Source organism: Cololabis saira, chromosome 13 (genome assembly GCF_033807715.1).
Source record: "Cololabis saira isolate AMF1-May2022 chromosome 13, fColSai1.1, whole genome shotgun sequence".
Lineage (NCBI taxonomy): Eukaryota > Metazoa > Chordata > Actinopteri > Beloniformes > Belonidae > Cololabis > Cololabis saira.
The window spans coordinates 20,428,075-20,450,989 of record NC_084599.1 but is presented as its reverse complement, the minus strand read 5'-3'; the positions used below and the strand labels follow the sequence as shown (position 1 = coordinate 20,450,989).

Here is a 22,915-nt window from a genome sequence, read left to right as displayed (position 1 = left end):
TTTTTCCTAATGGATCAGTTGCTCCTCCCCCAAACCCAGAGATGCTGCTCAGTCTCCTTCAGAGCATCACTGTGAAGCTTCATCAGACCAAGTTACACAGGGGAATCTACCAAAGCACTCAATCTTTCGATTGAGTTGTTTTATTGGACGGGAAAGCCACGGTTGACCTGAGTAAACATGTCTGTAAGTGAAGATCTAATTTTTTTTCTTCTTCTTCTGTTTTGAAATGTAAGAAATTGCTGATTTGCTCCAAGTAAAAAGACAGCGGCTCACATTTTCTGACAAAAAATGAGATGGAATCCAATATAATAGGATACTTTTTCTCGGACAGGATGGAGATATGCGATGTTAAATTTTTAGAAACAAATTAACATATTGTGATGTTAGTAATCCATATATACTGGTCTATATCTGTTAGGAAGGGTGCATGAACTTGTCTGGACATGTTTGTATTGCTGCTCTAAATAGTAATGCATTCACCTGACTCCAGGGGGCGGTAGAGTATAATATATCTAAATACAACTGTTATTCTGCTCTGTCTGGAAGCCCTGGTGTAAATTTAGTAAATATGAGTGACGAGGACTGAAGAATGCTCGGTTCTCTGTTGCAGCTGGCCAAAGATCTGATGCATCCCAGTTTTGCAGTGGAGATGAGAAGACACAAGAAGAAGAGGCTGGTTCAGCGACCCAACTCCTTCTTTATGGATGTCAAATGCATAGGTAGCCACCGGATTGTGCACCACAACTTCTGCAACTTCCTTCCCTCACTTATTTCTAAAAAAATAAAGCTTTCCTCATCTGTAACATCACCATAGGCTGCTACAGGATCACCACCATCTTCAGTCACGCCCAGACTGTGGTGGCTTGTCCTGGATGCTCCACAGTCCTCTGCTCGCCACATGGGGGCAAATGCAGAATAACAGAAGGTAATGACCTCATCATTTTCTATTTTACACAACACATTTTTAATCTGTGTTGTGCTTGCAAGGAAATACTGAAATTATTTTTATCCATACAGGCTGCGCCTTCAGGAAGAAATATTCTTGAGGTGTAATGTGCTGAAACATCTACAAGACGTTGCAGAATGAACGTGTTGAGTCAGAGCAACTTTCTCCTTGTTGCAACTCCATAACACTCCCATATTTCTGTATTTTGATATTAGATTAAAATTCCAAATCCTTTTGGGATTCAACATAATATGGCAATTGAGGAGCTATGAAAGTCAGTAACAGATCAGCAGAAACATGCTAGTATGGTCTTGGGTAGCTGGAATGAATTGTATGAGAGGTAGTTTGATGTGGAAAAAGCACTTGATTTGAAGACACTTATACTTCTTTCTTTTTGATAGCACCAAAATAGAAGAAAAAATGTAAAATGAGTCATTACTTCTGTAAAACATTTTATTAGGTTGACATGGAGGGGGTGGTGAATGGAATTTCAAAATGGTCTTTGTCAAATGAGAGACATGAGCTGAGACCACGATGACCATCACCAACGGAAATAAAACATTTGACGAATTGTCTGTTTCTTTGGTTTTGAGAGCTCCCCTGACAAAAGGAGGTGGTGAAAATAGGGGGGGGGGAGAAAAAAAAAGAAAGAAGAAAACTCCAAGCAACGCGACTTCTCAAATACCTAACATTATTCTACTATATACACAATGAGAATCCAGGAATGTAAGACTTGACTAAACTTCCAGTGGTTTAGGGATAGGCTCGCTCATCTGTTTTAAAACAATGTCAATATTGGCTAAATGATGGGCATCAGTGGTCAGGGAAAGCTGAAGGAAAGGCAGCACAAAGTGCACACGCACAACTCTGATGTTCTGCAGACTTCCACAGCTAAAATTATAGAGAAAATCTGACGCACTAGAAATGTTCACCTCGACAAGCTCAGGTAGAAAATAAAGTGGCGCTGAGGAGGCATTACTTTGTAGTTAAGTGAAAAAAAAAGTCTAATGCACATAAGCAGCACGTGCCTTAGTGGTGTATTTTTAAATGAAACCTTTCCATCAGGACATCTAATCATTTCACCACTATTCAATTTAAACAAACAGATTTAGGATGATAAAGCCATGACTGACTGATCAAATTCTTTTTAAGTGGTGTAATGACATTAAAACAGTTGTTTCATATGGCCACTAGGAGGAACTTCGGAGCCACATTGATGCAGATTGAGCCAAACCCAACACCACTTGAAGGCCATGTATGAAAATGATCAGACAGAGCAACGTATGTGCATGTAGTATGTGAAAATTAGCCAGTTACAGTGGTTCAAAGAACAAATCTCAGGCTTTCAGGGCCAATTTATTGTTGGTTCTCTCTAAATATGTGGCCAAAAATAAACTTCTTGGAAGAATTTCTGCAATCCTAGCTGGAGATGTGAAAAAAGGGGGGGGGGCAATGGGTTCAAAATAATTTCCCATCCAAATAATAAAAAAAAAAGTTTTGTGACTTTAAAAAAAAAAAAAAAAAAAAAAAAATCATCAAGGGACAAGCATTAAGTTAATCCCCCTTTATGTGGGGAGTAAAGATTTTACAGCTCAAAATACGGAATGGAGTCGAATGTTTAATGGAATGTTAACAACGAATCTCATCCTCTTCTACTTCCTCTCTCTGTTTATAAGCTGTTCAGTTCCTGCAGGGTCTGGTCCAAGACTTTGTGCATACCCAGGTTCTCCTCTTTGGCATGTGATAATTTATCTGCGGAAGTAAAAAGAAGAAAAAGGTATGTTAATTCCCAACCGCAAGATAATAATACTGTTTAAGTAAAACCTGTTTATTCTCCTTGCAGCATCCCTTGAAAAAGCTGCACAGGGCACCGTTTTACTAGGCAGACGTTTTGCATAAATACTTTGGTTCAGTTGTGCGACATGCAAAAAAAAAATACACGCCACAACAAAGTGCCTTTCATGCATTAACTGCTGAAGACTGAGTGTACTTTACTTATTGGAGGACTTGTGTGCTTAAATATTGGCATTTCTATATCCTGACTTGTGTTAGGCTTAAATCAGTGTGTACTTTATGGTTTCACATATCAGAAACCATTAATAACATTATTATTTAAGTGTCTTTAAAAGGTCACAGAAGAGTGCAAAGTGTGTTAACTCCAACCAAAAGTCAAATCTCAACAGAAATGCTCACCTTGTGTAACTGATAGTCAGATAAACAATGCACACTGAAACAGGTCATTACAAGAAAAAAACTAAACTATTTACTTAATTAAAGGTTTCTACTCCATTTTCACCAACAATCAAAAACAAAAGCTGCAAAGAAGGAAATAAAGATTTTAATCAAGTATTTTTTCTTGGTGTATCAAGACACCGGCACATTTGCTCTGCAGAGAGAAGGTACAGAGAACAAAAGAAGTACCGCAGACAAAGATGAGATGCAAAGACAGACAGAGCAAAAGATGTCTACAGAGATGTCATGTCATTGAGGGCATGGTCCAGCTCCTCGCTAATGGCCTTGTACTTCAGCTTCTGAGCGTACAGCTCATCTGGAGGTGAGGGGTTCGACAGCGGATGTCAAGGGCAGCAGCGACACAAGCAAGCCAAAAGCAGCGCGAGAGAGAGATGGAGGCAGAAAGGAGCAGAGGGAAGAAGAAGACAAGAAGAAAAAAAAAAAGAAAAATTAGGTCAGACTTTTCAAACATGCAGAATGCTTGTAGAAAGAATGATGCACGTCTGCCTGGGCTTGTAGCACATTTGCTGGGTGAGTTTAGACTGTTTAAGCCTGTTCTGTATGTCTCATAAAGCTGCTCCAATAACTTATAAAGTCAGCTCCCTGTGGTTCATCAGCTAAATAATGCTGACCTACAAAAACATCTGAGCACATTCTGTCCTCTTTGCAGTGTGGCTGACATGGAATATTCGCCCTTCAAAAAACAAGGGTCTTTCAGTAACATACAGAATATTTTCTTCTTCTCAGTAAATGTTTCCAATACTTGAAGAAATGATATAAGTGATTTCAGATGTGTGTGTTAAGATGTACAAAGAAAAATCTCCTACCAGAATGAAACAAACGATCAGATCAGATGACACAATTTGTTGCCAATGTCATGTCACAGACCAAATGCATATTTGTGATTGGATTGTGTGGAATAAACGTCTGTAAATCCAGCAACGCTTTAACAAAAATGTTACTTGTCTCATACCTTCCAGGTCATCAATGCTCTTTTCCAGTTTGGCCACTGTTCTCTCTGCAAACTCTGCACGGGTTTCAGCCTGGCAGAAATTCAGACACACAATGTCGGTAAACTCCAACAAATGAATGCAACATGCACAACTGGAAACATTTTCAAAATCCGCTCTGTGCCTTCTGGAGTTCTTATAAAGATGACATGTTTCACATTTAACGTTTACACGCACTCATATACGAGTCTAATAAACCAACAGGCATCAATTCAGCTGAAGGAATTTGTGCCATTAAGCATGCGATCGTTTTTTAAATCATGTATTGTCATGAAAAACCAAAGAACTGCAGGGAGAGGGTGGCTGATGCCAACACACTCAAACGCATGAAAGTCAAGAAAAAGCATAATTCTCAGTTGAAACGCATGAGATCAGCTCCTTTCCCCGTGGAATCAAAACAATTTGGATCTCACCTCCTTCAGTTTGTCAGTGAGAACTTTGATTTCCTCCTCGTATTTGTCCTCCTTTTCCGAGTACTGTTGACAGAGAAACAAAACAAAAACAAAACCTTATCAGTGACAGAATCACAAAATGGGTTTACACTTGTTTTAGCTTGCATCTGGTGTGAACATCATCCCGTGGTTAGGACAGCCCTGGCAGCAAGAAGGTGTGACGTATGAACATAAATCCTTGGCATGTACCAGAGAAGGTGTTGGCCTGTTCTGGGAACACGTTGGACCATGATGCCATCCATGACGGGTCTGACTGAGCAAAGCTAAAGTATTACTGTATAATGCTACGGGAAAGTGGTCACATGATTAACTTGGCAGGCCGTCATGCTGCATGTCTGGGCTTGAGAAGGAATGTGGCAAAGGGGGAAGAAAATGGTGACACACCCTTCGTGGTTACTAACCCCGTCTGTAAGAGCCCGCCGTGAATTATGCATATGGATAAGTCGCAGTGTAAACACATGACTGTGAAAAAAACGGCGAAGTTGTGGTGGTATTTCTATTTTCTATAAACAATATATTCCTGATTTGAGTTACACAGCTGCAGATAAAAATGTTCAAGTGTAGAATTGTTTTCACTGGAGCAACTCAGAGGGAACGTAAACAAGGTATATCTGATGTGATACCAGAAAACAGTTCAACATCACTGCATATATTTAAGTTGCACGCGTGTTTGTGAAAGAAACTGAAAGCTGTGTGCTTCGTGGCCTGTGGTTGCAAAATCTTGTTTTACTGATTTTGAGTTCTTAAAAGCATCCCATTGACATCTAATCTTGAACATCACTGAATAAAAACAAGATTGACATCGCCTTTAGTGGGAAAACCCCACAAGTGAACCCAATATGAGAACACGTTTATAGGAATTGTTCATATTTCTGTTCCTTCAGTGGATATCAAGCTTCCTGATTGGTGCTCACCTTCTCAGACTGGGCTTCTAAGGACTTCAGGTTGTTGGTCACATTTTTCAGCTCCTCCTCGAGGTCACTGGCTTTACTGTGCAGAGAAACCGAGACACGCTTGGTTTCATTGTGAAGCATATATGTAGGCGCTTGTGTATTTCTGTGCCTTTACTGGTGTTTACCATTCTGAGACCTCCGCTCTCTCCTCAGCTCTTTCCAGGTCGCCCTCCAAGATCACCAGCTTACGGGCCACCTGAAACAAAAAAGGGAGAATTGTTTGAACTTCAAGCAGAGTATAAATCAGAATAAGGCAAGACTGGTTCCAGCTGCCAACCCCTAAGCCTCACCTCCTCATATTTACGGTCGGCCTCCTCTGCAATGTGTTTGGCCTCTTTCAGCTGCATCTCCTGAATCTCCATCTTCTCCTCGTCCTTCATCGCTCTGTTCTCAATCACCTTCATCCCTCTGATCAGGCCAGACACCATAAACGTAGAAGACAGTTACTTTTTTTCCCCCCTCGGAGAAGTCCTTGAAAATATTCCCCTTCATCAATAATTTTGAGAAAGCTAAATGTTTGAATGAAGTGAAACAAAAAAGAAAAAAGCTGACCTCTCACTCTCGTCTGCAGCCTTCTCTGCCTCCTCCAGCTTCTGCAGCGCCGTGGCCAGCCTTTCCTGGGCACGGTCCAACTCTTCCTCCACCAGCTGGATCCTACGGTTCAGAGCTGCTACATCTCCCTCGGCCTGAGAAACAAAATGGAGGAAAGGAAGAGAACGTGAAGTCATTCATTCATTCATCGAACCTCCATCCTGTTTCCTGCTGTGAAACAGGAAGACAAGGAAGAGACCCAAAAGGGCGATGGCCTGAGGAGAAAAGTAAAAAAGCCAACTAAACTAAAATATGAGAAGGACTTGAACGGTTTTTATTATCTGTGTTTAACAAAATGAAAAGGTTTTGATTCGCATTCCACTTTCTCAGTTTGGTTGCAAGATACTCAAACCATCATAAGAGGATAAATAAGAACGTTTTTAATTCAAGAGCATCTCGTTAGGAGACTGTATAGCGACGTTCCTTCTGGCTGTGGTGACTTTCTGCCAAACTGAAGCAAAACATTTCACCAAACCACTTCTGATTTTAAAAAGGAACCCCCCCCCCAAAAAAAAAATCAACAACTTTCTCCCTGTTTTTTGTATTTAGTAATTATTCTTACTAAACTTAAGAATCATTGTTGTATATTTTAGACAATACACATTTCATAACCTTTGTATTTTCCATTGTTCAACTTCTCAGGGCAAAATAAGATATGGCCGTCCTTGAAAGCACCTGCACAAACACACAAACCAAGGCCAACACACAGCACCTATTCAGAAATTACATGTGATGGATGTTTAAGTTTAACCTGGTTGCTATGACTACAGGGAAATATTTTGCCTTATCATTCTAACATCCTAACTCTCCTCTGACAGAAGAAGTCTGAACTATAAAATACTGCGCCATATGTGCACATAGGCCAATTACTCGGGGGTTGTTTTTCCCCGACAAATCAACAGTAGACGGATAATAAGTAAAATGAAGCAGCTGGAGGTATTCGTGGAATTTCCTAAAGTTGCAGCGCCTACCTGTAATAAACACTAGGACTGGAGAGAGTAATCCACTTTTAATATCTGAAGATCTCAGAACTTTAGATCCGAATGAAACTCTTACAACAACTCAATTTCCGGTAAAGATAAATGCAGAATTCAGGCAAGCAGGGGTTTTTCTCATGTGCCCTTTGTAAACAAAGGCCTAGAGAGAGGAAAAAGAAAGCAAACAGACAAGTACACAAGAATTTCCTCCATCGGAAAAAAGGGTTTAACCAATCATCTCCTTAGGGGCCACATTCAAACTGCAAACCAGTCTGCTGGTCTTAATAGCAGACAAAGAGACTGTTCACGAGCGAAATTTAAATTTATAACCAGTAAGTTGAAACAGCACAACCCAACTGCCCCGTTGCACGGTTACAAGGCTGAACCGGTCGCACAAGTCACCTCCCTAATTCTTAAAAAGGACCCAGCTGTGGAGACGTTACAAGAGACACTACAGTGTGCAGAACTGCAGTTAGTAGGTCAGTGACTCATTAGCTAGTCGAGAAGTCAGATCAACAGTCAAAAAGTGTCTGCCGTTCATTTTGGGAGGTGGGTGAGTCAGTCTGCACAACATTGCTAAGACTAAAGAGACAGTAATAGCAATGGGGAGGAAAGAGAAGAACAGATCTCTATGGAAAAGAGGTATGAAGTTTGTTTGTACGGAGAGAAAGAAAGGAGAGGGGGGGGCTTCATTCCAGTCCAGATTTCCATTCTGTCATCGACTTAACAGTTAGGGAGAGGAAAGCATTTTTTTTCTGCCTGTTGGAAGCTGGCTTCTTTTTAATTATTGAAAATTTTCTCCACCTCAACTCTATTTCATCTCAGGCTGTGGAGTAGCTGGTCAGTCTTTCCACTGATCTTTTTATCCCCTCTTCAATCTCTCCCCGGCTTTTTCCCCTCACTCAATGCAGGAATACCAGGGGAGGCCACTATATACGAGACAGGAAATGTCTGTCAAACTATCGTTGGTGTGTCTTACACCAGTCAGCACACGACAGAGGAAACCCTGATCAAAGACCGTATGAATGAATCAAGAGACAAAAAAAAAAAAGAAAAACATAAAATTGCTTGAAACATCTTGAATCCTAATCAGTGCACAGGTCTGCGTCTGTCAACACTACATCTGGCCAGAGAAAAATGTTTGCAGGATTAAGTTGGAGCCTGAAATAACAGATACTGTAAATCCCTGTGTACAGGATTTAGAAAAATGTGCTGTGAAGAATACCATCTGCAGACAAACAAACATGCTATTCATGTGCTTCGGGGTAGCTACGGGGCCAGATCTGATTCACAAACGCTCTGTAAACATTCAAAAATAAAAAGGATTTTTGTTCTGACAGCCTGCCTCTCAAACACAAACACACACACAAACACACGTAATTACCAGCCAGCAACCGTGTAGTTTTCTGCTCAATAAAATGTTCAAATAAAACTAAGTACAAAAAAAAAAAAACCTATAATGGTTCCTTTATGATACACACATAAATATGTACTGGAGGATTATGAAGGAAGTGGGTTGGGGATTCCCCCAACACATGAACGGCATGACATGGAGATTATGTGTGTTTATGATACATGTTCTCAATCCCCACGATAGAGCAAGGAAGAGAGGAAGCTATAAGACCTGAGGGTGCTGCTTTAAGCACATTATTTTCCTCTTGCTTTCAAAAAAAAATAAATCATTACATATTTTTTTTTTGTAACACATACCAGCAGCATTGTTGAGACACGTCACAAGAAACAAGAACTGAACCAAAAACTTCTATTAAAGGCAGTAGTAGCATCACTTAAACGAGGATCTTGAAAAAGGTGACAGGAAGTCTGCTAGTCAACATCCTTTCATTTCCTCCCTTTGATTATCTTTCTTTCAAAGCTGGTATTCTCCGTTCATCTCTCTGGCCGTGCCCCTTCCTTTAGCACCCACTTTTGCATTCTCCAGCTGCCTGGGACACAAACTGCCTTATATGGTAAACAAACTACAGAGAATGCTTGTGGTGGGTTAACACTGTAAAAATGGGCACAGATGCTCACAAAAACACACATAAGCATGTGTAAGATAATAGAGGACATGAAACCGCTCTCGTATCAAGGTTTTATGATGTTACAGCAGCTCCCTGACACAGTAGCTCCTCCAGCAGACCTGTTGCCATGCTAATGGGTGTTTTACCACGTATATTTTTTCCCATCTGTATTCCTAAAACTGTAGTTGAACATTTAGGAGCAAAACTTTGTTTCTTTCAGCTTGATGACATGACGGGATCAAATTCCTATCCTTGTTCATCAGGAGACAATAAAACGGAGGCACTCCACTGACCAAAAGTAACAATTGTCATCTCTAGCTGAGGCAATTATCAGCCTGTCTAATATAAAACTGGTTCTTTGCGTTTTAACAGCTAAGTGACCGGCTAGTGGCCAGGAAAACCGCTTCCATAGTGATGGCAACTCTTTGTCGTTGGACTGGTGGTAGGAATTTATGACGAAAAAAAAACTATTAAAACATCAGTTCAGAAGGAATATGAAATCTAAATTTTTTTTAAACCCAATAGTTTTACATCAGAATGGGACAAATTCATGTACTCTGCTGAAAACGGTAGCAAGTGCTTAAAAAACCCATCCTATGCAATGCATAGAGTAGCATTCACATTTTGCAAATGCATTTCCACACATCTTTTCATATCATCGCCTTGCATTTACAAAGTCAGTTTGCACATAAATATTTACAGATGTTGCAACAAAGCATTGGTCAGTAACAGTATTCATAACTGGTAATATTTAGCATTGGATGACATTCATAAAACATCAAGGCAAATATTAAGAAGCAAAAAAATCCATAGCTCCTGGTTCTAGTTGTATTATTATTTTTTTTTTTATTGAAATAAATTTAGTTTGCGGCCCTGTGAAACCATGGTAACCTGTCAAGTGGGGGCCATTCGCTCAAAAGAGAGCTGGTTTACGCTCCAGCAGATTTCTGTGGGTAGTAAGGTAGTAATCAGGTACAGATAATAGATGGATGTATGGAAATGTAGCCTGGTCAGACATCCTAATTATTTTCCTCTTTGATGCATAGTCGGGTTCTTCTGGATTCAACTTTGATGTCCAGGAGGCAGTACGAACGGATGCGGAAAAAAAACGGCCTCTAAAACATTAGATAGGTGCACTATCAATTAACAGCTGGTGACGTAGGCAGAGTGACAATGGGAGTAGTATTAACAAAACACACCCAAAGGTATGCAGTGTGATAGAAATGCTGGTAAATTACTGTTGTGGTTTCGCAGCAAAAACTCATTGATCCAATTATTATTAGCAATTCTTAAACTATTTTAGTGTTTTGAATAGTGGGTTCTGAAGACTCCTGTATGAGTCTTCACATTATGTCCACTACCCGCCCCCTGATTGCTTCAGTACGTTCTGTACCTGTGAACGTGGTTTTGAACGGGAGATGTACTGGACCCATTACTCAAGAGAGAATATTTGCGGCATGAACGGGTTTCGCTGGTCAGGGTAGCGCAAATCTGGTTGTATCTAGTTCACCCTGCCAAAAAAAAACGTATATATTTAACTTATATCTTTCCATTTGATTTCCTCACACACATCTGTAAAAACAGTCCACTGCCTCACTTGAAGATACAGCACAGTTCTGCTGGGAGCAACTTTAGAAATACCTCAGTGTATTAAATGTATTATGGACAGGATCGAGGACAAGTGAAGGAGGAATCTAATTACTAGCCGATTCCAGGGCAGTCGGTTAATGAGCTGCACAAAGCTGCTGGGGTTCAGAGTAAGTTATTCCTGACACTGACGGCTGCCTGCTACCCTCAATGTAAATGCACACGTGAGCCAGAAAGTGTGTAATCTCTTTTCATGAAGATCTTACATGCAAAGACAGTTGGATGGAGCACAAACCGTCTGTCATGTAGTGTGCGATATGAAAAAGAAGGTCAATAAATGATCAGACAAGCATCACAATGAGCACTCGCTCATGGTTAAATTCAATTTGTTGCATATGACAGCCTGCTCGTTGACATTTTCAGAACAATGTTAAGCCGGACGCCAGAAAATGTACCAAGAACCGCATATGTCCTGCAATGTTACATCACTGAGGCAGTGGACAGTAAGATGTTTTCACTGAGCAAATTAAAGGCGGGTGATTTAAATAGCTGCGAGTCAAGCAGTCAGCTTAACAAAACTGTTTATACGGCTCTTTCAGGCTACATTAGAACTATTTGCACTTTTTACCAAAACAGACTGAAAGAAGGCATAAGAAAAACAACACTTTACACAAGTCACAGTCAAACTTTTAAGTATCAAACACCACTGTATGCTACATAATACATCTACAACACCATTACTCACGCTTTTTGAATGTTATTTAACAGCATTGATAGCACGTTTAGCTTGGCTAGCACTAACTGTACAAACATAATCTACTCCCCGCTGAGGGAGAACCCACAGCCTTGGCCTGCACGATCAGCTAAACCACCAACATGGGAGTGTTCCCCAGAACACCGGTGACCGCCAGAAAGTATCAACATGTGGCAGTTATATTTGGAAAGTTGAGCTATTCCCAGGGAGAAGGTCCAAAGAAAATAGTGAAACAAGGAAGTAATACTTTCCACAGATTCTCCAGGAGACCGTTAGAGGCCCCGCAAAAAAAAACTTCAAGCCCACTGACCACACAAAGCAACAGACAGACGACACCTTCAGTGGATTTTGACATTTTTTTTTTTTACAAAGTAGTTAAGCTATTTAGAATTGTAACATCAAGTAATGAACTGATTGGGGTTTTACACCAAATAATTATGTTTAAATGCAAATATATATCAGGGTAATGTACCTGTTGAATCATCCTCTTTAAGAAGGATGCATTGTGGGTTATCTGTAATGAGGCAGTCATTTAGGGAAGTGAGTAATCAGATGACAGACTACGCAAAAGCCACATCTGCCTCCACAGACAGTTTATTCATCATCAGCCAATCACTCTGTTGATGGGCCCTAATCAAACTAACAAATGTTAGTGAATAACTAAATGTTAATTACTATATTCAAAGTCTCTGAAGTGGAACTAAAGACCACTTCTTGGAAAAGCTCCAACATCAACGCTCTCTTCCAAACAATTAGGGTAGGTTAGCAGGAAAACTAGGGATTAAACTTTATTAAAGACACGTTACTATGCCTAGAAGAAACCTCACCTTTTGGAAAGGTAAAGGATTGTTAAACTATCAAGTAGCTATAATAAGTCTGATTTGGCTGGAGGTTGACAATGTTTTTATACCAAGCAATGCAGAGTTTAGCCTGTCTCAGGAGACTAACACTGTTGGTCATCTGTGTTTGTTGTCATGTGATGCATTTGTATTCAAGTGATGCTTAAGTCGCTGACCGAAGGAGCACCGACTGATTTCTATTTTCCTTTACAAAATGGAGTGACACATAACCACTGTCAAGCTTCGCTGCGTCTGTCAAATTCAATACAAATACCACAATGTTGATGCGGAGACAAAAACGGCAAACTGGTTAATTGCTAGAAACCCTGCTGAACCAGTCAACCAACAAGAGTCGACGTAGACCCTCAATAATCTTCCTGTTGATCGGGGCTGGGGCTCAGGGACAGGAAGTGCCATGAGTCGGAGCACAGGAAGCGCTGGACCAGAGTCACAGGGGGACATCCTGGGAGGGGCAGAGAGCAGGGAATACCACAGTCCCAGTTCCTCTTTTAATACGATTTTAGAAACAGATTAGTCCACCACAAGCTATTTCTGCATTCATCGTGTCTAAACACAAACTGTTCCCATGGAAACTATATGTTGTCTGCTAATAAACAAAGCTTACAAAAAAAAACTTAAAGGGGGGATTACTTCTTTAAAATTAGGTGCTTTCTATGACATTCATTATCATGACTCATCAAAAGTGAGAGTGTACTGTTGTGAAAAGCAGCTAATCTGGTTCCGCTGGGCTCTTGTGTGGAGCACTAATGATTATATGTGGCTGGACTTGGTGTAACCAATTATAGCTGTGAAAACTGAACAGTTCACTGAGAATAATCACGGTTAATAAACACATCTAACGAGAGGATCAAGTCTGTTTGGGGTCCCTGTAACCTTACAGGGAAGTAAAACATGGCAGAGTGGTTGAGTAATGTCTCCAGAAGTGTCAACACTACTTATGTAATGTCATGAAGCAAGAAGCAATGGGTTTCATTTACGGTGAACAGCATCCCTCCTATGTGTGTATATCTTTTTTCCATCAACATTCATTGTACTCAACAAGGTTCCTGTTTAGATCTCTCTGTGCTACGATTAAAGCGTTTTTGTGCAAAGACTGCAGGTCAACCTAATCATTCACATATGGACCCACATCTCATCACACAAGTGCACTGCTGTCTGACTTTGTGCACACATGAAGGGAAATGTGCCATGTCATAAACTGCTTGTATCTTTTTTTTCTTTATAAAAAGGAACATATTCCCTCCAAAGATAAAAAAAATATCACATTTAAAACAGTATAAGTACATTAAAAATATGTCTCTGAGGATATAAGGTCTGAACCGCCAACTCTTCTGTGAAGAATCTATAATTGGACGTTGGCACTTAACGAAACATGAATGGCATAAGTCATTCATCCTGACATAAACTTCATCATACAAGTTATTAATTAAAGTTTAACAACTATAGAACGAGTGCATTTTACTATTGCAAATGAACAACATCTGTCCAGCACAGGATTTTGAATCCTTCATCCCTTTACAATGGCTATTTATTTTCTATTATAGTTCTGTAATTTGGGCATTAATCTACACACCATGCCAATATTCAATGTTAATATCAAGGTATTTTGAGGTATTGAGCAACAACCAGAAAAGGTCAGATATGACACTTTCTCAGATGGGTCACTGTGTGTGAGTATACGTCAGAATGATTACTAAGGTTAAGCAAACGCCCAATTGTCAAATTAAAAAGGTGCCCCATTACCTAATAAGCAGTGAAACAAAAGAGGCTAAATCCTACAGCAGCCCAGCTTCTTTCATCGCTCCAGCTGCAATATCTTTACAGCCACACCTTCCCCTCCCACTCTCCTTCAATCTCCATACTAGTCCTGTAATTATGCCAGCTCCTATGCAAAGGATATGGCACCATAAAGCAGCACGTGAAACTAGTCAAGACTGCTGCTCAACTGTGCTACTAAGCATTTTTCCCCCTTTTACCTGCAGCCTCTGCCTTTTGTGGACAAAGTTATAAAACCCGAACGTGGCCACAGTCAAGAGACGACCAGGTGACGAGAGTTGGATGAATGTTAATGGGGGAATAAGAAAAAAGTGGATGAGTCACTTCCGAAACGGTCAAGTGTATGGTTTGCTGCACATTTGTGGAAGTTAAGCAATGACTTGTGCTAATTTCAGACAAAAATGATGTTGAAATGTAAACACGGCTGAAATGTGGTTTCAACTGATAACACTTGTTATCACAAGTTTAAAATGTAGGTCAGACGGAGGCATAAGACTGCCCGCTTTGACAGTTAAATATAAAAGTCGTGATTAAAATAATATAATAAGTAAAAATGTTGATGAGCTGTGAACCAAGAGAGTAAACTTTCAGTCTGGTGCTCTGTATTTGCCTATCATCTGTTTGGGTTGGCGAGGCCTGACGCTTGGACCTTCAACCACACAGCTGCTGCAGGAAAACATCAGGAGCTTCAAATCATTTCTCCCTAACCTTGTGAAACCAGATCCAGTCATGAAACTTTCAACACTAGCCTAATCTATATCATCCAGAAGTAGGGTTGCCAACTCCCTGAAAAATAAACAAGGGACACCTCATCGGCAGGGCCGGCCAACCTGATTGTCTTCACCCTTCCTGGCGTGGGGAATTTTTTCAGCCCCTTTTTTTGTGAGTGAAGCGATTTTTGACTCTATAACTATTTGACTCGAACCTGAATTGAATTAGATGCATATTTTTGAATGCCATGAACACATGGAAAACTAATTATTATACAGCAATTAACTTTAATACAAAATAACAAAATGAATTGAATAAAATAAGTATGTTTCTTAAACATAAACTTGTCCTGCCTAACTTAAAATTGTATAAATGTATATAAAACAATAGAAAGAAAGCAGAACATCCATTCTGTAATAGTGCACATTTTTAGTTAAATAACAAAAGTGCAAACAGAAAGTCTGTAGAAAAACTTGTAAACATATTTGTGCCTCAAAAGGTCATGACTGTAGGCTACAGTTGTAGTAAAACAGAAAAAATAACTTATGAACTCAACAGCTCGATGCCATTTTCCATTGGCTTTTATATTTTTTGACTCTCACAGTAAAACAGGACAAAGTGTGTCCCTTTTCAGCTCAATACAGGGACGATTCCGTTTTTCAAGGGAAGGTTGTCCCACCCTATCCAGAAGCAATCCGGTCAGTGCAAAACTTGAACTTAAACTTTTGACAGGGAGTTCAGTTGCGTCTGTCTACGTGGTCTGTGTTAGGCTGATTCACGGTTCCGCGTCACACCAACGCAGAACCTACGGCGTAAGGTACGCGGCGACGCGCACTGTGCGGCGTAGGCTCTGCGTCGAGTTAACGCGGAACCATAACTCAGGCTTCAGGCCTCTGGTACACCACGGCGCATGCGCAGAGACACCGCAGGAATTCTGACCAACGCCTTGTTGCATTGTGGCACAATCACGCCCGCCAATGAATCAATGACGAGCTCTAATTAGACGTTTTTCAAAACCTGTGAGGCCAACTTTAAACAAGTTTACACCAGAAGAGAGGATAATAGTTAAAAGCAGGAGGAAAAACAAACATAAAAAGAGCGAGAGAGGGAGGGAAGAGTTGATTTGAGTGGATTTGTCTCACTTTCTCCCGCAGCTCCCGCTCCCCGTCCAGCTCTCTCTGCAGGACCTGAGCCCGGTCCTCGGCGTCGTCGGCCTGCTGCTGCAAACACTGGATCTTCCTCTTCACAGCATCCAGGGAGTTCATACCTGCCATTGTTTCGCTCTTGGGTTACTTAAGACTTAATGGAAAAACTACAACTAGGACTATTTTGGGGGCTGTGCAAAAAATATATAAATCTATATAAATGCTACACTTGGTCTACTTTAAGTATTGCAACGAGCAGTTGATTTATGAGTAAAAAAAAAAAAATACAAGTCCGTCCGAGGCCAAAGTCTTTTGGAAAGTAAAAAAGTGGTTCAAGTGTAGAAAAAAAGTTATCTAAAGTCGGGAGAGTGAGGGTCCGGGTGGCTTCCAGACAGTTTCTTCAGGTTTGTTGGGAATGAAAAGCTCGGGATAGGAGCAGACAGCCGTCCTCAGGAATGTGAGCCGCAGGTTTGGTCCGGGAGTGAGGAGGTTTGAGGAGGAGACGGGGCTCGGGGAGCAGAGCTGCAGCAGACGGAGCCGGAAGAGAGGGATGACTGGCGGGGACGTCACGGGGGCGGGGCCTGCAGGCCTCGGTGTAAAACACTAAAATCAATCCTTGATCCTTGATGTGACTGCTTTGAGACTTAAAGAAGAAAAGACCCAAAGAAACAAACAAAAAAATCTAATACTACAAAAGTTCTGTCATTTTCAGATGACTATTAATCCCTTTGGAGGTTCCCTCGGGGAAATTGACATCTCCATCTCACACACACAGCACTGTCATCAGAGGTGTCAAAAGTATTCACATTCATTACTCAGGTAGAAGTATAGATACTAGAGTTTAAAAATACTCCTGTAGAAGTTGAAGTATCAACTCAAGTTTTTTAATCAAGTAAAAGTATAGAAAGTACTGGTTTCAAAACTACTTAAAGTATAAAAGTAAAAGTAATGTAAGGGGGAAAAAGCCATTAAGGACAAAAGCCATTGAAAATGAATGCATCTTAGTATAATGCAAATATATTAAAGAACCATATATGTGTACTATTGAGCATTAACATGTTTCAGAGAGCAGAAGATATGATGACTAGTTGCCTATAAGTATTGTAAAGGTGCAAAAAGTCAAACTTCAGAGGCATGTTATCATTTATCCTAACCTTTATTGGAATGTACATCCAAGTTTAGTTGCAGGAATCTGAGGCAACGGATGTAAGAACAAAACTGGACAAGAACATCTGAAACAACCACAACCAAATTCACTCTATCCGGATGGAGCAATTTAACTGGATAGTTTTTTTATAAAGGCCAAAATGAAATAGAGTAACGAGGCTGTTTTTAAAATGTAAGGAGTAAAAAGTACAGATAATTGTGTGAAAATGTAAGGAGTAAAAGTAAAAACTCGTCTGAAAAATAATTACTCCAGTGAAGTATTTGTACTTTGTTACTTGACACCTCTGATTGTCATCTACAACTCAAACACCCCAAAAGCCAAACACCCATCCATCCATCTTCTATACCCGCTTTATCCTTTTCAGGGTCACGGGGGTCTGCTGGAGTCTATCCCAGCTACTTTTCAGACGAGAGGCAGGGGTTCACCCTGGACAGGTCACTAGTCCATCGCAGGGCCACATATATACACACAACCAGACACACTCACACCTACGGGCAATTTAGAATCATCAATTAACCTACTACGCATGTTTTTGGACTGTGGGAGGAAGCCTGGAGTACCTGGAGGGAACCAACGCAAGCACGGGGAGAACATGCAAACTCCACACAGAAAGACCCTGCCTGGCCTGGGAGTCAAACAAGGAACCTTCTTGCTGTGAGGCAACAGTGCTAACCACCAAGCCACTGTGCTGTCCCAAACACCCATATAAAGATAAAAAGATAAAAAAAATAAAGATAAAAATAGAAATAAAAATAGAAAGTGCGGTGCCATAAAAATAATTATATGGATAGAAAAAGTGTTGTGTAATATTGCACAAATTATTGCACTGTCCTGGTTATTGCACAGTTATTGTACACTGACTGACCCCCCACAGTCCCTCTGTTCTTCAGTTCTTCTTGGCCCTCCTCCCCCCCAGTGAGGAGTTGAACAGTTTGATTTAACAGTTGATTTGATCCACTTACTAAATTTCATCATTACACTGAAGCCCCAGTACATTTAATCTGTAGTCTGATTTCATCCCATTGTGTACAGTTTGTCTGGTTGTTTGTTTGTCATTTTTTAACCAAAATTTGGTACGCCGTATACAGGATACAACCACCCCTCTAATCTGCAGAAAAATACTCTTTGTGAACTGATGGTTTGCAACCTCATTCCAGTGTGCAATTTACCAGTCTATCTCAGATTTTAACTTTATTACTGTTAACATCCTCAAAGTTGACAGTAATAAAACTCCTCCTCGTGGATACCAAAGCTTCTCTCTACAGAGCTGGCAGTTTTTCCTTCAATAACATAACTCGGTCAGGATATTTCCATTCACACAACATTAATCGCCTCAGTCCCTTTGTCACCCCTCAGAACTTCCTTGGTCATCCTGGTCCACAGCCTCGTCATCTCCCGCCTTGATTATTGTAATTCACTTCTCTTTGGTCGCCCCAACAAATCTCCCCATAAACTCCAACTGGTCCAGAACTCAGCGGCCTTCATCATGACCAGAACCTGTTCTTTTCACCAGATCACCCCCGTTCTGCAGGAGCTCCATTGGCTGCTGGTTAAATTCAGAATCACCCTCAAAATCCTCCTCGGTAGCTTCAAAGCCCCCCCCCGGCTCTCGGGTCCTCATCCTCCTCCCTCCGCCTCTCTGTGCCATCCGCCCATATCAGCACCAACTCTGGAACTCACTCCCACATGACATCCATCTAATAGTGACTCTTTACCCAAGTTCAAATCCAGACTCAAAACACATCTGTTTCACACTGCATACAAATTCTATGCCCTTCTTTATTTTATTTTTATATTGTTCTTTGTCTGTTTTTATTTATTGTATTATGTTCTCATTTAGCTGTAAAGGGTATTGAGTACCTTGAAAGGGGCTTTTAAAAAAAATGTATTAATTATTATTATTATTATTCGCATAAAGCAATGCTATAGTACTGCAGAAACTCATCAGAGCAGTCAAATGACCACTTTCCAGTTGTGCCATGACACAGTTGTTTTCATGGTTGCATATTGCATACTAACAATGATCTCCAAACCAGTATATCCTCAGGGCACACTGTCCAGCATGTTATAGATGTTCCTCTGCTTCAGCAGTGATTGGATCACTATCAGCTTGTCATCGAGGTCTTCACAACTCGCTCAATAGTCCACTAATTTGAACCAGGTGTGTGAGAGCAGAGCAACATCTAAAACATGCCGGACAGTGTTCCCTGAGGAGTTTTTAAAAACTCTGCTCTATATCAGTCTTCCTCAAATATAAGTGTTCTCCAAAGCCCATTTCCCTGCATGTTTTAGAGCCATTCATTTGAAAAATGTGGTATTTTCATTCTCCAACACACCTCATTCAAATGAATAGATCATCAGTATTCAAAGTCTGCACAAGAATGTTAATTATTTAAAACATGCCAGGTAGTAGCCCCCGATGACTACAATTGGGCAACCAGCTCTATGCTACTTTGTATGCACAGTACAACAGTTGTACCCAAATTTGCCCCTTTACACACTATAGTGCCCTACTCCACAGTCACTTGGCAGTCAGTGCAGCGTGGGGGAATAAAGATTGAGCTCATCAGCAGAATTAACTTTTGGACATTACTGGCGTGATTGTTGTTGCCACGTTTCATTGCATTCTTGCTGTTGCACAGATACAATTTAACTTATTTTCATGCATTGTGGGATAGATTGAGTGCACTATATGGGGCATAACAATTCTCACTACATGTTCATACAGCACTACTAGTTATTAAATGCTGATTTTTAGACACAGCCCCTTGCATGTGGTTGTATATCCCACAATCCAATGCTTCACTATAGTAAGAGCCAATCACAGCAGCCATGTGACCATCATCTGGTTGTGCCATAGTACAGTTACTTTTACAGTGGCAACATACATGCCAGTGGAAACTGCTGCAGTTTCAGAAATTGGATTATATGTTTCCTCTTTCATGCTTAAAAACACCCCCTTCAAAACACAAGAAAAAAATCCAAAGCCACTGTATGTGCAGCTTGAGAGCTCACGATCTGATATAGCAGTCAACAACACAACACACTGCAGCTGATTGAAGTGGTCCTGTAATCAATAGTTTCTAAATGTCACCAAGACAAAGGAGATTGTGTTCAGCCTCAGAGAAAAGATCTCTGGCCGAAACCAAGCTACATTCTGGTTGATAAAGCTGAAGCTGTTGGGCACTACAAGGATTTAAGTGTAGATAGCAGTGACCAAAGTCTGTCTATCCTCCAAACAGTGAATATAAAAGTGTGTTTTATGATCTCTTACACGTGACTGTCTCCATCTATTTCTAGTCAACTTGAGTCTCAGATGTTGAACATTTGGGTAATGAGTCAGTGAAACATTACTTCCTCCAAAAAATAAGGTTTATATTTTCAATTTTTTGAAATATATTTTTGTATTTATTCATTGTATAAATGTTTCAAAGTTTAACCTTTGTTAATTTTTAACTGTGGTTAAAGTTTTAAGTATCCATCATAAATGTTTCATCTACTTTTAAGGAACTATGTGAATGTTTGTCTTGAGAGAGCCAACTAACATCCCCTCCCACTCGCCAATCACAAACAATGTGCTCTGTGTGGGTGTAAATCACATTTATGTACCATCGTTCATGTTTCCATACAAGCCCTGGCTGTGTTTACCCCCATCCTCTCCCACTCACACGACCCGCCTCAGAACAAACGTTTTGGTTGGATTGACAAAAGGATCAGGAGACCTGAGCTCAGCTCAGTGCTGGCGATCACAACAAGAACAAAACATCTCACAATCAGTTTCATGTGTTGATTGACCCCCTCTCTCTCTGATTTGTCCCTCATACCGGAAAAGCTGGAAGCATTGATTTCATTAGGCACAGGAGTGTGGGGCTTTCTGTTTGGCTTAGCTGCATTCCTCACATACCAGACCCCCCCCCTACCCCCCCAGCTTGCTCCCTGCCTTCTCCGCCCGGCCGGTCACCACACAGCAGTTTTCCCCCAAAAATGTAAATGTTGCTATTGTGAGAAGCGTTATCAATACCTGCAATAAGACTACATGGTGCCAGATTTCTGTCCCAGCATGCTGCTATAATGTTGCAATCCAGTGCTCCCAAAGACAGGCTCAGTCTGGTTACTTGAGCTAATAATACGTTTTGGTGACCTAAATATCAGAGCCACTTGTTTCATCCTTTTATTTTTTTTTTGTAAAGAATCATAACTGCTGGCTTGCTGGGCCTGTTGATTCAATATTCTGCTTTCTCGGACGCCTCCAGGTTTCCAATCAGGTCTGTGTGAATTCACATGTTTAATGACTGGACTGCTGCCTCTAATAAGGGAAATTCGGAGGGGAATTCACGGGAGAAGAGCGAGCAGCTTCCCCGTTTGTGATTTTGCAGCCACTGTGTGGGATTTCAGCTGGAAATAAAAAAATGAAATAAAAAAAAAAGCGGATCAAAAAAGCAGGGGGAACTATTGGCAACGATTTTACATTGCTCAAATTCTCTATTTCAGGACAACCAAGAATAAAAGCTACACCAAATCACCCCCAAACCACAACTCAACCACAAAGATTTTTTTTCCAGGTGCCCACTTGAACCGCTTTCACAAGTGTCATTTTCTTTTTTTTGGTATAACCCTTCCCTGAATTTATTTATCAAATTATGTGTATGATCCAGTAAGTCTCAGTATCCAATTTTGTCTCCGCATATCAAAGACTTCCCCTCTCTTTGTGTGTTGTACAACACTGCATTTCCCCGAGATAGTGAGACAAACAAAAGATCCTGGTGGACGGTAGCTGAGCTTTTATGTGACGTCTTACTCTCTCACCTTGGCTTGCCCAGTAATCTCTTTGGAATGACTCATTGCATTCCTGCTGTTCCTAAAATGCCATTTCACTGATTCACTAGTACAAGAAGTATTTTGTCTTGTTTTTTTTGTGTGTTTGATTGATTCCGGCTTAGACTTTCTTACTTTTCCTTTCATACATCACAAGCGATAAAACTCACTCCTTCTCTTAAGTGCTGCAGGAGCAGAAGCAGATAAATATACGGCCATGTGGTTTGCAGTTATGCCAACAATTTAAAATATGACTTCTTGTTCCAGATTGCAGCTGATTAACTGCAGGAAAAGGTTCTGATTTAATGTTCTGCTTAATCTTTAAAACAGATTATTTGTTTATACAAAAATGTTTTCTCAAATTTGAAAATCATTGATGAGACTCAGCGAGTCCACTGGTGTCAGCATTGATTTGAAATGAAGATTTCAAGTCTGAAGATAAAACAAATCCACTGCTCTGGAGAGAAGAGGGATGTGATCTCCTCGGGTCTTATTGAGTCCACTGGTGCCAGTCTCCACACCAGGAGTGAGAAAACCATTTTCCCAGAGGGAAAAATGGTTCAAGCATAGTCAAAATAGTCAAAGGGTCTCAAAGTGGAATATAGAGTAGTACACAAACTTCCTGATGTACTGTTCAAACATAGCTAAAGTAGACTCTCTTATGGCGCTTTTGCACTAGTATCTACTCAGCTCGCTTCTACCCGCCACGGTCCCGTCTTGCGCTTTTGCACTAGGGGCTGAGGCGGGTAGAGCCGCTCCAAGCAGATACTTTTTCTGTAACCATTCTGGCGAGGTTCTAACCGGGCTGAGCCGGGACTATTTCTTACGTCACCACCCTCCGCGCCACTGATTGGTCGGGGGGCGGTGCCGTCAGACGTTTGAATCAGGAAGCGGGAGTCAGCGAGAGAGCGACTCGC

General features: G+C 40.8%; 2 protein-coding genes across 5 annotated transcripts in view; one reads left to right on the top strand and one right to left on the bottom strand.

Moving 5' to 3' along the window:
* Window positions 1-63: 63 nt before the first annotated feature.
* Window positions 64-1,650, top strand: LOC133458392 (small ribosomal subunit protein eS27-like). Its single transcript, XM_061738221.1, has 4 exons — window positions 64-183; window positions 611-719; window positions 815-925; window positions 1,018-1,650. The coding sequence occupies exons 1-4, from the start codon at window positions 178-180 to the stop codon at window positions 1,044-1,046; spliced, it is 255 nt and encodes an 84-aa protein (XP_061594205.1). The 5' UTR covers window positions 64-177; the 3' UTR covers window positions 1,047-1,650.
* The window catches only part of tpm4a (tropomyosin 4a), a 28,091-nt gene continuing 6,561 nt past the window's right edge, over window positions 1,386-22,915 (bottom strand). Inside the window, exons 1-8 of one of the 4 annotated variants that reach the window (XM_061738220.1) lie at window positions 16,013-16,483; window positions 6,146-6,279; window positions 5,884-6,001; window positions 5,719-5,789; window positions 5,555-5,630; window positions 4,602-4,664; window positions 4,152-4,221; window positions 1,386-2,698 (exon numbers count right to left, since the gene is read on the bottom strand). In XM_061738220.1, coding sequence (XP_061594204.1) covers window positions 2,616-2,698; window positions 4,152-4,221; window positions 4,602-4,664; window positions 5,555-5,630; window positions 5,719-5,789; window positions 5,884-6,001; window positions 6,146-6,279; window positions 16,013-16,144 — 747 coding nt within the window. In that variant the 5' untranslated portion in view covers window positions 16,145-16,483 and the 3' untranslated portion in view covers window positions 1,386-2,615. Of the gene's footprint in view, window positions 2,699-3,268; window positions 3,495-4,151; window positions 4,222-4,601; window positions 4,665-5,554; window positions 5,631-5,718; window positions 5,790-5,883; window positions 6,002-6,145; window positions 6,280-16,012; window positions 16,484-22,915 lie in introns of those variants that run through there. The other 3 variants (XM_061738218.1, XM_061738217.1, XM_061738216.1) reach the window with 3 other exon arrangements.